The sequence below is a fragment of the Stegodyphus dumicola genome, chromosome 11, assembly GCF_044657685.1.
Source record: "Stegodyphus dumicola isolate Sdum_Otavi_A_Nest chromosome 11, ASM4465768v1".
Taxonomy (NCBI): Eukaryota; Metazoa; Arthropoda; class Arachnida; order Araneae; family Eresidae; genus Stegodyphus; species Stegodyphus dumicola.
Window position 1 is genome coordinate 76,314,057 of NC_140778.1, and position 17,974 is coordinate 76,332,030.

General features: G+C 31.9%; 1 protein-coding gene and 1 long non-coding RNA gene across 2 annotated transcripts; one reads left to right on the plus strand and one right to left on the minus strand.

Moving 5' to 3' along the window:
* Positions 1–4,287: 4,287 nt before the first annotated feature.
* On the minus strand, positions 4,288–6,743 carry LOC146994125 (uncharacterized). Its single transcript, XM_085826865.1, has one exon. It carries the CDS (start codon positions 6,613–6,615, stop codon positions 5,236–5,238), a length of 1,380 nt encoding a protein of 459 aa, XP_085682991.1. The 5' UTR covers positions 6,616–6,743; the 3' UTR covers positions 4,288–5,235.
* Positions 6,744–9,770: 3,027 nt separating this feature from the next.
* Positions 9,771–16,817, plus strand: LOC146994126 (uncharacterized). Its single transcript, XR_015044017.1, has 2 exons — positions 9,771–11,316; positions 16,583–16,817. It is a non-coding gene; the product is annotated as an uncharacterized LOC146994126 (long non-coding RNA).
* Positions 16,818–17,974: the final 1,157 nt, after the last annotated feature.

Genomic DNA, 17,974 nt, shown 5'->3' on the forward strand with positions numbered 1-17,974 from the left:
GGGCTATCTGCCTAATGGGGGAAGTGCCTTTGTGGAGGACTTTCTGAGGGAAACTGCTCATTTATTATTCAATTAATAACACAAAAAAATTCTTATGCATCGCTACATGAGTCATTATTCAAGTTGTCATGTTTTGGTTGGCATCAGATCAACGATGTATCTATGTGAAATGTTTAGTTTCGAGATGTATACCAAGGGGATATACAGCAAAGGAGCCAAATTATTGCAGTAGCCGTAATTTGGCTCCGTTGCTGCGTATCATACAAATTTATGCTTAAATGATTGCTTCTTTAATATCAAGGTATTTTATTTAGTGTCGAAGTGAAAATAAGAATTGTGACTCTCCAGATGTTTTATTATGTGTGGAGGGGGAAATCAAACGCACATGCGTAAAGCCTACGAGTAAATGTTGTTGGTAATTTTGAGGTCTGGATTTCGTACTCTGAACTGTATTAAATATTATGTTTAAAAAGGCAAATTTCATTTACATACACTTAATATTCTTTCCCCCCCCCCTAGCTTTAGTGCATATGGGATTAATCCTAGTATCTGGTGCACACGGGATTTGGCTACTTTTGGCGACTTTATGATAAGCAATAAAAACGGGACATATACGATGAGTAGTAAATGGGTCATTCAAAGAATATATATAGTTATACATAGTATATACTTAGTATATAGTGTATATATAGTATATACATAGACGTTGTTTGGGTATGTATATAGTGTATAGTTAGACATTGTTTGGGTCATTTTTGGTGTTAGCGATAATTTTCAAAATCGCGCCCCAAGGCTGCACCGTATACTAGGATTTTACCTGCATATGCACTAAGTTGCATGTTTAATGAGCTAAATGAGACTTATACATGTTTAACATCATTATTTTCCTCTATTGCTATGCTTAATATCACGTTCTTTTTTCTTTTCTGGCATAAATATAAATTCCATATGCTTTATGCCACACTGCTTTTGCCAAATAACATGTTTAAAAAGACACATTAATGCTCAATATCATGTACTTTCTGTGGTTGATCTTTACATTATGGTAACTTGGCGATTTTTTGGCGAAAATTTGGCAACCAACTCTCCTACAGCAACCCTCTATTTTTTTTCCCCCGCCGCCATTTTGTCTTCACGAAGTAAAGACATGTTTCTTTTCTTTTTATCTACTGAACACTTCTGCCAACAATCTACTAGCCGAATTACACTTATGCTAGAAATTTTATCAAACAAAACTGCTTAATCATGACAAATATTCACTGCAAAATTGGGAAAAAGTGCACAATACCATACTCCTTCCGCATTTTTCAAAATAACACATACACATAAACCATGTACACGCCGACTTATTTTTACTTAAAAAAACATCCCAGAATTGCACAAAAATTTCTTTGCGCACACTCTTCACTATATCCATGTACACTGCTTTTTTCTCATAAATTAGAAAAATTTCACGAAAATACATGACAATTTTCTCAATCTTTAAACCCGGTAAAAAGAACATATATGAAATTACCTGATCGCGAAAAAGTATTTACCCTTTACAAATATGAACATTTCCACATATAAAATAAATAAAATATCCAAAAACTTTTACCTCTACATCATCTATTACATTATACACGTCACCAACGAATTCATACCGCAAGCATTACAAATACTTAGTGTCAGATATTTAAATTATTTCCATGCACGTTTACTTCAACTGAAACGTGTACCAAATTCCTACAAACATAAAATTCACAAAATAACTATCATTTAATTAAAATATAATTAAATTCAAAAACACTACTTAAAATGAGCACATACATTAAATTAATAAAAATTACCTTACAATCCTAATTACTTTAAACTAAATCATTGCTAATAACAATTTTCCCAATAATACCAAATTCCTTTCCACCTTACATTTAGAACAATGCATAAAAATAATATCCTCAAATAATTAAAAATACTAACTTACCTAATCTTCTTCAGAATCTTGATTACGTGGCGGATGCACTTTTCTAATTCATTCAATAAAATTATTGAAAGATTTTTTCTGCGAATTTTTCCTCCATACTTCCTCCGCTAAATAAAAAGCAAACTTCTCTTTATCACAATGCCTAAATACCCATTTCAAATTCACTTTAGTTAGGACCATGGGATCCAAAAATTAACCAACACTGTTTCACACAACACAGAATAAAGCTAAATACAAAATTTAAAGATTTTTTTCCCGCTTTCCCCCTTTTCCGATTAAAGAACCATAATTCGTCCATTAATATCACATGACATATCCCATGATCTCTCATTTCCCTCACGCAAAATAATGCGTAATCGGAACTGAGTACTGCTCACATTATTACCAAAGTCCCAGGTAGTAAACTTTATCGCCTCCAAAATGTCGCCAAACTACCAGTTACCATATTGTAAAGATCAACCCTTTCTGCTGACAGTATGCTTAATATTATGCTTAGAACCCTGCTTATTAGCCATTGGTGAACTTGACAAGAAAAAAAACAATATCACAAATGAGATGTCTGCGGTAGTAAAAGCAAGGGAAATGTTTCAGCATTAACGACGTAAATGAGACTAATGCTATTTTAGTTCATATTTGGTTCCCCTTTTCTACTGGGACAGGATTCAGAAATTTATGTATGCATACACTTCTGAATCTGATCATGATACCCGATGAATACCTAATATTTATATCTAAAGAGTTGCATCTTACTTTATGCATACAAAGTTGCACAGAATGCTGAATTAGATGCATGCTGTGTAGGTATTTTTTTACATTCAATTCATGAGCATATCATGAAAAATGTCTTTTGTCTGTGCAACAAAAACTTACATGCATAAATTTAAGAAGTTACTGACTAAATATTAAAATATCTATGCTTGAAGTGCTAAATATTAAAAAAGAAACTGAAGCATTTACAAAATTCCTCTCATACTTCCATTAAACACATATATTAATTAACGTCAAGGGGGGAAAACATTTAAAATATAAAATTTGATATACTTATATTGAAAAAAATTTTAATTTAGTATCTTCATAATTTAAGTATTTTTGGCTAATCTTTGGAATATGGTAACAGGTCGTTTGGCGACATTTTGGTAAGGCGATAAAGGTTACTAGCTAAGACTTAAGCAGTGTACATGAATAAAGTCAAGAGTGCCATTTTGTGCATTTCTGGGATGTTTTTTAAGTGGAAATAGGTCGTGTACATGGATGATACCGTGTATCTGCAATTCTTAAAAACGCGGCAAGCAGTTTGCGATTCTGCACTTTCTCCCAATTTCACACCTAATCTTCGTCATGATTAAGCATTTTTATTCCATAAAAGTTCTAGTATAAGTGTAATTCGGCGCTAGCAGATTGTTGGAGAAAATGTTGAGTAAAAAAAAAAAAAAAACATGCCTTTACTTGGTGAAAACAAAATGGCGTCCAAAAAACAAAAACTAGCAGTTTGCTGTAGCAGTTTGCTGTAGCAGTGTTGGTCGCCAAATTTTCGCCGAAAAATTGCCATTTTACCATAATCCAAAGATTAGCCCAAGTTTCTTTCAACACTGCATAAAGAACATAGAAGTTTCTGACTCTAGCGTAGAATTCGGTGCCTTCTGATTAGCAACAAATTTTGTTCAGTTTTGGCCATGAAACCCCATTTCTGTTTACCATGATAGTTTTAACTTTGTTTTAGCTTCCTGATTTTTGTAAATGAAAATAGATCAATGTATACATGGACAAAGCTAAGGCAGTGAATAATGCCTAGTTTGTGCAATTCTCCAATATTCTTTTAAGTGAAAATAGAGCGATATGTACATGGACACCAGGTTTGTGAAATTTTTTGACTTCTTATTTTGGTTTTGTGTAGCAACTTTCTTAAAATTGTGCCTTCCTAGCACCAATCTTAGCATTTAAAAGGAATCGCAAAAGAAAAAAAAAAAAAAAAAAAAAACAAGGGGCACCCAATTGTTAACTTCTACCCAGTTTTTGAATATATATGTACTATATTTGAGTTTCTTACTTGCATCGAAATACCACAATACTGAATCATTTTTTCAAATGTCTTCTTAGGTACTTTACACACATGGCACTGTTCTACTTGGTATGTCCAGGATTTGAAAGAATTTTATCTTACAAGACCTCATTTCTCTTTATCAGTATAATGTCATAACCATATACTCCTTTTAGAATGTTATAGACTCGAGACATTTCATATTGCAGCTGCATAGTCATACTGAGAATATTTCCTGATAATAGATTTAATTAGATAAAAAATATGTAAAAACAATGGAACTGTCTAGTTTGACTGCAGGTCTTTATTATTTTAACACAATAAAGAAATCACCTAATATATTATTTCATTACAAGAAAAGAAAGGCATCTCTATCATTAATTCAATAGCTTTGATTGATAAACTCTGAAATGTCTTTAGCACAAAGAAGATACAAGTTACAATACACTTATGGGATGAAGCATTTCGCCCTGCTCCAGAATTGCATCTCAGAAGTATGTCAAATTGGTAACAATCATAATATCACCACAGTGCATTTTGCTAGGTAGCAGATGTAACACTGAATATGAGTGATTCGAAAATCTTTGAAAAGTGATATCCAGGATCAAAAATTCAAATTTCCAAAAAGGTGGAAGAAACACAAAACACATCATGGCAGATACTGAACAAAACAACAATCCCACCTTTTTCAATCAAGGTCCGAATAAGTAGTTTTTAAGGAGTCTTTAAGGTAGGATATATAAGCAAATATAGCTTCAAGTCAGCATTAGTTAAAAATGCAATTGAGATAAAACTTGCATAAACGTAGTTTTTTGCTTTTTTAAAAAAATAATTAGATTATGATTTATTAGTATCAAATGACAATTCAAAAACCTGTCCACAGCATCAGCAGCACCCAGTGTACCTTTAAATCTAAAACTCTGCCACTAAATGGCTCTTTTATTACCAAGAATTTTCCCATCAATTAATACTGACAACTTTATGACTTCATCATAAAAAAAAAAAGATTTCTTCGCTGTGTACACAAATCTTTACTACATTGATAAATAAAATGTTCATACTAATTTAACATCTCCTCAAAAGACAGAAGGCTTTTCTTGTGATTAGATCAATGCATATTTTTTCGAATTATTCTGCTGTCCAAATGAATACTTTTCTACGCACGACAGATTTCCCTCTTCTGTTGATATGCATATCTTAATAATCCTTTATTAAAAATGAATTTATCCATACTTTATACACAAGTCTTCTCTCCTGAGTGAATACGTATATGAGTGTTTAAACTACTCTTCTGATTAAATGACTTCATACCTACTTCACACACATAAGGTTTCTCTCCTGTGTGACTAAGCATATGCTTCTTTAAATCACCATTTTGTCTAAATGACTTCGTGCAAACTTCACACACATTAGGTTTTTCGGTTGTGTGAATATGTGCATGAGTGTTTAAATTACTCTTCAGACTAAAGGACTTTTTACATACTTCACACACATGAGGTTTCTCTCCCGTGTGACTAAGCATATGCCTGTTTATGTGACTCTTTTGTTTAAATGATTTCTTACATACCTCACACACATGAGGTTTCTTTCCTGTGTGAATAAGTATATGGCTGCTTAGATGAGACTTCTGACTAAAGGACTTTTTACATACTTCGCATACATGAGGTTTCTCTCCTGTGTGAATAAGCATATGCTTGTTTAAATCATCCTTTCGTTTAAATGACTTCTTACATACTTCACACGCATGAGGTTTCTCTCCCGTGTGACTAAGCATATGCCTGTTTATGTCACTCTTTTGTTTAAATGATTTCTTACATACCTCACACACATGAGGTTTCTTTCCTGTGTGAATAAGTATATGGCTGCTTAGATGAGACTTCTGACTAAAGGACTTTTTACATACTTCACACACATGAGGTTTCTCTCCTGTGTGAATAAGCATATGGGTGTTTAAAGTACACTTCTGACTAAAGGACTTCTTACATACTTCACATACATGAGGTTTCTCTCCTGTGTGAATAAGTGTATGAGTGTTTAATTTACTCTTCAGACAGAATGACCTCTTACATACTTCACACACATGAGGTTTCTCTCCTGTGTGAATAAGCATATGGGTGTTTAAAGTAGACTTCTGACTAAAGGACTTCTTACATACTTCACACACATGAGGTTTCTCTCCTGTGTGAATAAGCATATGGGTGTTTAAAGTAGACTTCTGACTAAAGGACTTCGTACATACTTCACAAACATGAGGTTTCTCTCCTGTGTGAATAAGTATATGGCTGCTTAGATGAGACTTCTGACTAAAGGACTTTTTACATACTTCGCATACATGAGGTTTCTCTCCTGTGTGAATAAGCATATGCTTGTTTAAATCATCCTTTCGTTTAAATGACTTCTTATATACTTCACACACATGAGGTTTCTCTCCTGTGTGACTAAGCATATGCTTGTTTAAACCATTCTTTCCTTTAAATGACTTCTCACATACATTACACACATGAGGTTTCTCTCCTGTGTGACTAAGCATATGCTCGTTTAATTGATCCTTTCGTTTAAATGACTTCTTACATACTTCACACATACGAGGTTTCTCTCCTGTGTGAATAAGCATATGGCTGCTTAGATGTGACTTCTATCATTAAAAAAACTATAACTGCGGTAATTATTCAAATAATAAAATCAGTTTCAACGAAAACAAACCCTATTACCACGTAAGACAAAATTTACTATGCCCTAACGTCTTGAAACTGGAATATCTATTATTATTGCCAAGCACTAATTACTAAACTTTACTAGCAAAATCAAAGTGAGGCTTGCTCATGAGCCAGGAAAATTAAAATACAAAATAATAAACATTAAAATAAATAATGTATTATTAACATCCTCCCAACTTCTGATTACAAATTATAATCAAAAGTAGCGTTTTTGCGTTTTGTTTATAATTATTTGTTACATTATTATTATATATGTTTGATTACAATCGTTGTATTTGATGATAAGTTTTAAAAATTTTGGTTTTGATAATAAATTATAATGGGACACCTGTCAAGATCGATGTGGAAAAACCAGTCGGGGTACTCTTTTCACTCGATAGCAAACGGGGAAGCGAGTCTGACCGTGACGCATGTTCCTAAAACGTACTCGCTGTACCTCCTGCTGTGGAGAGGGCTGTGTGATCACCGAGGCAAGCGGCAGCACGATCTCTGCGCTCCGTAAAAAAGTGAAAATTTTTCCTTTCCTCTTGGTGATTATCAATTAAATTTCTTTGAAAAATGTTTATTTTTCCCCTACAAAACCTATATCATTCCAATGAATTTCGGCTCCGATGTTGACGAGAATAAAACAGCGGACAATGTAAGGATATACTCCAAAAACCTGGAATTTTAAGATAAGTACTTTTCTTTCATCTAAACTAAATCAAATTTCTATAAATAAGTGCCTTTAAATAAATAAATCTTAATTTTTCATCAGTTTAAAGCATTAAAAAATACTTGAAATTGCCATTGCTTGTGGCTTCCTTTGTGTATCAACTCGAAACAGACGCCAGCGTTATCAGTTCACGTTTGTCAACACTTACACTCGAGAGAGGGAAAATTTGGGGATGAGAGGGATAATTTGGGCATCGCGCTATTTCCCTCTCGGATCTTCTGGATTCTCCTTTCTTTCTAGATCGCTTGAATATAGTTTCGCCTTTAAATAATATTATACCTCACCGATTTTTTCTCATACTGTTCTTTGCTATCTGTTAAATGTCCATATGTAAGGGATGGTTTATTCTTCACCGCCTTAAATGAATTTTTAGAACTATGAGCTTATATAAATAACAGTGTGCCTCATTGTGTTATATTAACATTATTTAACTAGTAATAAATTATGATAGTAAAATAATTAATCTTGTAATAAATTATGATAGTTAAATTAATAAATACTGTTTAATTTGTGTTTTTAATACATATACTCAGTAATACACACACACACACATATATATATATATATATATATATATAATGTTGTATGAACTTAAATCCATTTAGTGCGAATACAAGTTATTATTACTTGCGCAATTGCTGCAAAGTTAGTTAATAATAATTTATTTCCTAAACCGTATTGATTAATTGATTATATTATCTCCTAAGTTTAATTAAAGTAGAATTATTTTAAAAGTGTGCATCCATACTGGTAAGTTATATTTTGAAAGATGTTTTGAAGTAATTTGAAAGCAAAATGTTAATAATGTTTTAACGGGGACTGGAGTTAAATCATCACGAAGAATAATATTACAATTGCAAAAGTAAAAATTAAAACATGTAATTATTGTCATTGATCGGAAATTAGTTGACTTTTCAAGGGGAACAAACCAACTCCCGTTCAATGATCAATAATTGATAGAAATACGTAAATATGAAAGTGTTTCGTTTTTACTCGAGTTATAAATTAAAGCCAAACCGGCAATTCTAGTCAGGCCAAATATTTCCGCGAATAGTTGTTACTCAAAGAACTGATTCTCATGAAGCATTTTAGTCAATTCAATTTGGAGTAAAAATCAATTACTGTAGAGAAATCTTGTAAAACTCGAGTAATCGTCCCCGACACTATCATCTTTATGTATTTGAGTACTATATTATTTGTAGAAATTAAACATTGGAAATTGTCATTATGAAATCGAAATCAAAGTAAAGTTGAAATAAACATAGAAGATTATAAAAAAGATAAATAATGCAAACTTTGCAAAAACAAATCAAAGAGAACATAAAAATAATATAAAAATAAAATAGAAAATAATATAAATAAGATCAGTGAATGTACATGAAGATATAAAGGCCAGAAAGGTATTAAGTAACTTACATTCTTTCTAGTGGGGGAGTTGGCAGTGTGTTCTCTTCGTGTCTGACTCAGAAGTGTAGGGTGTCCGAAAATTCTTAGCGGCAGTAGGGGCTTTGAATTATATCAGTCGGCAAGACTTGGGTGAAGAAATTTATGGTAGTGGGTGGGACTTGGAATTCTTGAGGGATGTATTTTGTGGAGTTCTTATCTGAGAGAGACCGTCTGTTAAGATTTTTTTAAAAATACTAGTGAATGGAAATTAATTAATTTCTGGCTAATTGTCGTGTCGCAATGATTAAGAATTTAAGAAAGGAAAAAGGTATTTTCGCTATCCAAGAGCTAGTAGACAGTCTAAAGGCAGGAAATAGGCCCATTTTTTTAGTAACAGTATATGTCTGAAGACAATTAGCTTTTTACAATATATACAATTGAGTAATTACACTATATACAAATCTTTCAACTGACAGTCATCCAACTTATACCGCCTTCTCAGGTTTAGGAATAAATTATCATATCCCTATCAGTTAAATGATTTAGAGTGAGTATTTAACGCCTGCTCTTTTAAGGCAATGGTTGATAAATTGAAAGGGAATTAGATTATTTTTGAGAATTTTGATAAGGATCAAAATTTCGCGTTGTAAATCTATTGTATCTGTGCATATAGTTTTAATACGTTGTATTTGATTAATTATAGTATTGTTAATTACTTTTTTGGATATGTTGGAGTTCCAATTTATTAATACGGTTTAGGAAATAAATTATTATATATATATATATATATAAATATATATATATATAAATATAAATATATATATATATATATATATATATATATATATATATATATATATTATTTTATTTATTTATTTATTTATTTGGGTGTATGCGGTTGTGGTCTTGTATTGTATATGGTTCTATGTTGTTAGTCTGCTGCTGCTTTTTGAAAAATGTATGAAAATGTTGAGAATGAAAGTAGCATAAGTTACTTTGGTTAAATTAATATATACTTTTGTTTGATGACCTTTGTTGATATCTCAGGATGCAAGCGTACATATTACTTTATATTCCATGCTAAATACCTTGATACGAAGCATTTTAACACCGTCAATATTTGTTTTTTCCCCAGTAACACATCTATTCACCATTACCAAACACACTCATTACACAAACCTACCTGTGAGACACTATTTATTGTAAATGAAGACAGTGTCTTCTCCTTTTAACTACACTCATGGACACAATCGTATTTTAGGATATTTTCTACTTCTTTTCCTTTTCTTTCTATAGGCCCTTTTTTTTTTCCCCCCCTCTATTATTTTTGGGCCATTTATTTTAAATTTTATTTTGTCCCATCTTTTCTTCCTGGCCTTTTGAACTCGTACAAGATGTACGAAGTTCCCTTTTACTCTCCTCAAATACGAAATTGCCCCTCTTTCTGTGTACCTTTCCTTTGCACCTATGCTTGATTTTTCGCCCATCGGTGCAGAAAGACTTAGCGGATGCAAAACAAGACATCTGTCTGAGTTTTACAGAATTCCGCAAATCGGAACCCGGAAGTGTGTGCTACGTCGTCACCGGATATGTATCTTTGATATCTCTGTTGGCAACAAAGCTTGGCGAGAATTTGGCGTTATTTTTTTTTCCGTAAATTTTTCCACAAGCTGAAGAATTGCCGCGAATTTGGTTCACGTGTTAATATTAGCGGGAGTGAGGTGTGTATTTTTTGCGCCATTTTTCTCGCATTACTTGAGCTATTTACTTTTTTTTTTCTATTAATAATTATTTGTATTTTGTTATATTTATGATTAGTGTTTGATTTGATTTTCATTTAATTTATAATTGCATTTTATTTACAGTATATATTACCAAATTATTGATCTGTGTTTCGATTTGTAGTTGTGTTTGTTTTGCCGATACGCAACCAAAAAAGATGAAATTGCTTATAATTGGAGATTCAATGGTTAAATATTTGGATGAATAATTACCTGCGAATCTTCTGAATTATGAAGTAGATTTACATTCTTTTCCTGGTGCAATGATAGAAAAGTTAAATCCTTTTTGGACAATCGATACCATTTGATTTTGGTACATGTTGGTACCAACAATTCGAACGACAGTGTTGAAGTTGTTCTTAAAAAGTACGATTGCCTCTCTAAGGATATTAAACTTTGAACCCGAATATCAATGTTATCATTCCAGATATCCTACCACGTGGTGAAGATTTTTTCACAACTTTAAATCAGCGAGTAGCAGCTTTAAACCGTTTGCAGATAATTAATAGAAAAATTGTAGAAATTAATTCTCAACTTGAAAATTAATGCCAAAATCGAGAAGCTTTTTTTTTGTTTGCAGGTCGTCTCATCAATTTGGAGCTAGGTTATTGGCTAGGGATGGATTACGCCTAAACCGTCTGGGGAACAAGAATCTTGTGGCAGTTTTCCTGGATAATATCAAGACTGTTTTGACTTCAAAGCCAGTTTCTGAAAAGGTAAGTCATTTTGTATTGTCTTGTGTTTCATTTACTGCGTTGGATTTTCCACCTCTGAGTGATTCTTTTGTTTCTGCAAGCCCTTCTTATCCTCTTTGTTCAACTGATTTGAAGCATGGTTGTGCTGTAGATGCTACTAAAAAGGCTAATTCTGATTTGAGAAATGCTGCTAAAGCTGCTTCTGGCTCTTGACTGAAGAGTGTTGCTATTCCTGGTGCTGGATCGCGTTTTAAATGGGTTGTCCATGGTGGTGACTTTAATTCAAGGAATGCTGTTAACCCCACAGATGGTTCTAGTTTGCATCTGCAAAATGATACCACCCATGGCTCACATCCTAAAAACGTTGCCAACCCAGATGCTAGCTCTCGGTCTCATTGCATGGTGGTGGATCACTCTGTAGAACTGATTCTGGTTTGCATGTAAGGAATGAGACTAAACCTAGATGTCATTCTAAAAATGTTGCCATACGTAGTGTTGGCTCTCATTTTAAGTATGTTTCTGTCCATGGTTTTGGTTCACATCCGAGGAATGCTGCCGTCCCTTGCTCTGGTTCTGATTTGCATCCAAGGAACATTGCTACCCCTGGCCCATGTCCTAAGAATGTTGTCATTCCTGTTGTTGGTGTTCATGGTACTGGCGATCATCTGAAGAAGCTGCTTTTGGTTTGCATTCAAGGAATAACGTCACTCCCAGCCCCTGTCGTAGAAATGACACCCTTGCTGATGTTGACTCCTCCAGACGTGTTGCAGTCCGTGGTTCTGGCCGTTTTCTGAGGAGCAGTGCTAGTTCCACTGTTAATTCTTCTACAAACACTACTGTCCAATTGCTAGCTTTCAGAAGAATCCAATTCGTGCTTTTGGTGATGGTGGTGTCCAAGGAAGGATTTAACTGTTAATGGCGGTTTGCGTCTGAAGAATGCTGCTTCAGCTGTTTTGCGCCTAAAAAGTGTTAATAGCCTACACAGGACCATTACTAAAAAATGCAGTCGCTGCTGCTGGTTGTAGTGTACAGCAGGCAAGTGCTGTTTCTTTCAGTAATTGTTATCCATTGTATTGTTCTTCTGTTAGTGGCAAAGGGATTTTAAAAAATGATTCAACAAATTTTGATATTTCACAACCTAAATTGTGTACAAAAGATGACTTTTACTCTGCCTCTAGTTATGCTTTGCAGGAAAAGAACATTTCTATGACCAGAGAAAGCACTTGTAGTTCTGGCCTAAGTTTCTTTCACTTTAATAAATTTTGTTTACTAAAAGATCACATAGAAAGCAGTGAAATTAATTGTCAAGAGAGGGAAAATAAGTCTATGTGTCCTATTCTGACTGGAGGGGGTTTCAATGGCTGATTTAAATATCAGCCATTGAAACAAAGTACGCGATGTTTGATAAAAGCAAATTTACGTTTGTCTGTGCCTCCACAAAAAATAGGGATATCTTACAAGATGGATCAGGAAATCGTGAGAATAGAAATAATTTCCCTGTAAAGGAAAGCTTTGTCTCCCGTAAAGCTATTTGTGCTTATTCTAGATATTTAAACAATTCATTGCGTCCAAGTAGTGATGCAGTTTCTATTAATTCAATCATTGAAACTTTAAAATATGAAGCATACAATCCTGTGTTATTATAATATATATTATAAGCCTCAGAATAATTCAACTTTGTACGGTCCAACTGATCTAGATAATCTTACAAATCATAAAGTATCGTTTGCTTTTGGTCTTCAGGCACGTGAACAGAAAGAAATGATGATAAAAGGTTGTACAGAGATTCTATGTATCGATTCTCTGCATAAGACTAATCAGTATGATTTTTACCTTCTTAATCTTATAGTACCTGATGAATTTGGTTGTGGCTATCCAGTTGCTTATTTTATTATTAATTTTCTAGATGCTGACACTCTTTATTGTTTATTTAATAGTTTAAAGTGTCGTGTACCAAATTTATATGTAAACTGCATAATGACAGATGATGACAAAGTTACATATCCTGCATTTTCAAAGGTTTTTGGCCAAAACGTTAAGCATCTTTTATGTTCGTGGCACGTACGCCAAAGTTGGTTCTGACAACTTAATTCTAAAGTGGTAGATAAGGAAGTACGACAAAAAATGCTAGGAGAATTAACAAAAATATTACGTGAAAGAAACCAGATCACTTTTCATGATCAAATAAGGAAATTTTTGAATGACTATTCTAGGAAAAGTAGAGATTTTATTGAATATTTTTCTGAAAATTATAAAAATAATTAGAAGAATGGGCTTTATGTTATCGAAACTTTCCACATGCATTTACTGATACTAACATGTACTGTGAATCTTTTCACAATCAGTTGAAAACTGTTTATTTTAAGTGGAGACATAATAGACGATTAGATATTTTAATTTCTACACTTCTGACAATTGAGAAAGATAAATATTTAAAGCATACCTATAAATTATACACTAATGTTGTATCTCCCAGAAATTCAATTTTTTGTTTAAGTAGGCATCAGAGAGGACTAAAAATTAGGGACAGTGATGTAAATAAATGCACTGATAATTCTTGGACTGTTTGCTCCCAGGCAAAAAATAAAATATATACTGTGCAGCATCTTTTTGAAATTTGTCCGTGTCAGGATTTTTGCTTTTATAGATGTCCTAAAGTATTGTGTCTCATTGTATAGTCACTTGTATCACGGCAATTGCTTAGATAAATTGCTGTGCAAACATATACATAAAGTGCATTCATTTCCTAGTAGACAAAATGATTGTATGTTTAATCCCTCAGGGATTAATCTTGAATCGAATCAGAAATTCAATGAAAATATGAAATCAATAAATGTGTATTCTGTTAATCATTACATTCCACAAAGTATTGAACAGAGAGTAAATGCATGTGAAAAGTTTGTAGAAGAATTACTGCGATTAATAAGAAAACCAAAAGTCCAAAATGTCATGTTAAAGTGAGTTCATATAACATTAAATTCATTAGTTGCAGAATGTATTGGAATTTTAAACTCAAATGAAAATTCAAGAGCAGTTTCAAGTGCATCATGTCCAATTTCACCAAATCAAAAACTTAACCCACAATTGTTTAAAACTTCTAAAGAAAGAAAATTGCAGAAACGTCAGCAGAACAAGAATCGAAGATTTTAATGATAGTGTAGATGACCCAGAAATAAATGAATGTGTGGAAAAGAAAATTAAATTTAAAGCCATAGCATTTGATTTAAATAACAGTGATCAATATCTGTGTCATTTAACCAGAATTGATCAAAATAAATCATTTTCCCTTCCATTAAAGTCTAGCAAAGATATTTCTAAAAGAATTTTTCAATTTGGTTGCTATAGTATCAATCGTATTGCTTTAAAGTCTTTAGATTCTTATATCAGTACGAGTGAAGAAATTTTTATAAAATCGGTTTGTGCAGATTTTGTTAGGGGGTGGTTATTTGATGTAATCATAAATGCATTTTTATACAAAATTTTAGAAAGTGATGATGAATATACTTTTGCTGATTCCTCGATTACCCAGCTTATCATATCTGATGCATTATCACTTGGAAATGTTTTTCCCATTTCTTTGAATTCTTTCAAATATTTATTGATTCCTGCTTGCATTGATTCTCATTGGGTTCTGATCATAGCAGATTTAAAGAAAAAATACCTTTTATTTATATGACTCTTTAATAAATTCATGCAATCCAAAATACATAAACTTAACTAATAAATGGTCTAATGTAATTAACAGTTTATGGGATATTCAGTGTCCACCACATGCTTTACGGAATGATGAAAGCAGTTTGTGGTGTCTTCATCTGTTATTATGCATTTCAACATGTAAATAAATTAGGCTTATATCTTCCTTTAGATACCCTTCAATTTAGAAAATTTATTTATATTTTAACTGAGAATGTTTCACCTCACACACGGGAAAAGATAAATGCATCTTTAGCAGAGCAAAACTTTTCAGTAAATGTTAGAATGAATGAAGATTTGACCAAATCATAAAAACACATGATATTGAAATTACACCATATATGTTTAAAAACACATGATATTGAAATTACACCATATATGTTAAAATCTATAGATCCTTTTATAAGTAATGAAGAAGAACACTTGTTTAAATCTTATCTTTGTGTTTTCGAAAAGGATGGCTCTATAATACTATAATTGATGCTTTTTTTTTTTTTTTTATATATTAAACAGTTATGAAGATTTTGCCTTTGTTAAGTCTAATTTACAAATACATAAAGCAAATTCCTGTATTAAAGATCTGTTATTAACAAGATTAAAATCAGCAAAATTATTTTTTATCCCTGCAAATTTAAATTGTCATTGGATATTAATAATAGTAAATATTCCAGATATGGTATTTGAATTTTATGATCCGCAAAATAAATCACGTGTGCAAGAGTATCAAATTTTAATTCATACATGGTGTAAGGTTTTAGCTAAAATATTTGCTACTAGCACTAAATGGAAAATAATTTGTCCTTTGCATATTTTTCAAACTGATAATATGAGCTGTGGTGTTTTAGTATGTTACTATGCTTATCAGAGGATTAAAAATCAAAGTTTAAATATGCCAGTTAATATAACTGAATTCCGGAAAATGATATACGAGCATATAATTTTAAGTGATTGATATATTTAAAGAAATTAAAAATAAGAAATGTTTTTCAGGACAGCATTCCATTCCTTTGGTAATGCTTGAAAAATATAAAGTATAATGGACAAATATTTTGCAGTTCATCTGTTGCCATACAGTTTCTAAAAAAGAAGCCTCTTCCCCCCCCCTTAGTTTGCTTTATTTTGTAATGTTATATGGCTAATAAACAAATAAAAATGCTTATGTTTGTATGTAACTTGGTAGTATAATAATAGTATAAGAGAAAATTGTTAAAGTAGGCAACAATGAGCCCTTTTGGCCAGGGTGATACCCCAATTGTGGATAATAGAGAATAGTTCATTTTATATTAACAATGCATTCTCAGGGACCTACATGCCAAAATTTTCTCTTATTTTTAAAGAGGAATCAGAAAATTTGTACTTAACACTTTATCCCATTGACTGTGAAGGATTTCCTCAGGAATGATTGGTGGGTCTGCACTAATTTTCATGGCCAATGGGGTAGTATGTAAGTACTGAAAATTTTCCTGTTCATAATTAATCTCATAACATATCTGATCATTTTTAATATTTAAGGTTTATGTTTGCAAAATGAATAGTGCATTGTTTTCAGTGATCTCGTGTTTCACAATTGAATTTAGTCTTCTTTATTTTTCAGTAAACGATGGACAGGAATCTGGTATGTATAATGAGTCAAGAGCAAGCTCTGCCAGCAGAATTTTCTGAAACTGAAACTAGTACTCATAAATTTTGAAATAATATGGTTGAATAATAATATTTATACTCTATTCAAGGAATTTTATCTGATATGTCTTTATTTTCAGAAATAAAAGATGAGAATAAAGGCTATGTAAAATAATTATGTATTCTGAATAAAGTCTGGGAAAAAATTCTCCATTTTTGAATTATTTTTTACTGAAAATTGCTCCACATATTATGAATTAGTCATCTGTGAAGCATAATATATGTATTGTTTTTTACAAGACATGAACAATACATTATCCCTTCTTAAATAAAACATATTTTCATTCTTTATTTCATCATCCATGATATCAATTGATTTTCATTAAGATTAAAAAACATTATAGTCACTTAAAAATGTGGACACTTTTGTTTCCTGGTTAATAAGAGTACTTGCATATTTGTAAGTTTCAGTACACAAAGCCATATACAAATTAAACTTTCACACATTCCAATAACAGAAAATGTCCAGCTCCCAATAATTAGATATTTTAATTTTTCAACGTTCAGAAACAAAGAAATACGAGTGAACTTTCTGCTAATCAAAAAGATGAATATACTGGTCTTGTAATAGTTACGGAAAATGAGTGCTGAAGTTACAGCCCATTTTTTTAATTTTTAACTATTGCAAAATAAGGAGGCATAAAAATTTATGTGCCAGGCAAAAGGCTTGCAGTCTTTCACACAGAAGAGTTTAGCCAGATTTATCTAAAGCATTCAGGTAATTAAATATCTTGTAATTTTAATTCTAGAATAAGTCTTATCATTGCTTAATAGTTAGATAATGCCTATTATTATTTTCTGTCATTACAGAAGTACTTGCTGAAATTTCTTTGTTTATCATTTGCATCGATGGTTTTAAAGAATTGAATTTTTTGCAGAACTCCAATATCCATAAATTGTTTGACACATTAAAAATAAGAGAATATTTGCTCTAAGCATATACATAAAATCCAGATTTGATTTAAACATTCATAACTAAAGAACAAACACTGCTTTTACAAAAGGCCATGTTTTCTCCCATTTTGCATCAGTTACAAATTATTTTCATGCACATGAGTATGTTTTGAAGTGTTAAGTTAATTAATTATCATTTCTATTCTTGGATGCTCTATGCCTGAGAAAATAAAACTTAATGCTAATCTGTATCCAAAATCTGATATCTAATTATTAATCTACTAAACCAAAATAATGAGGTTTTATAGTGCATGAATTGGGCAAAAGTGTGCAGTTAAATTCAAACTTGTAATATTCTGTAGCAACCATTTAAAGTCATGTTTCCTAATGTTTTCATTAAACGTAAAACTTA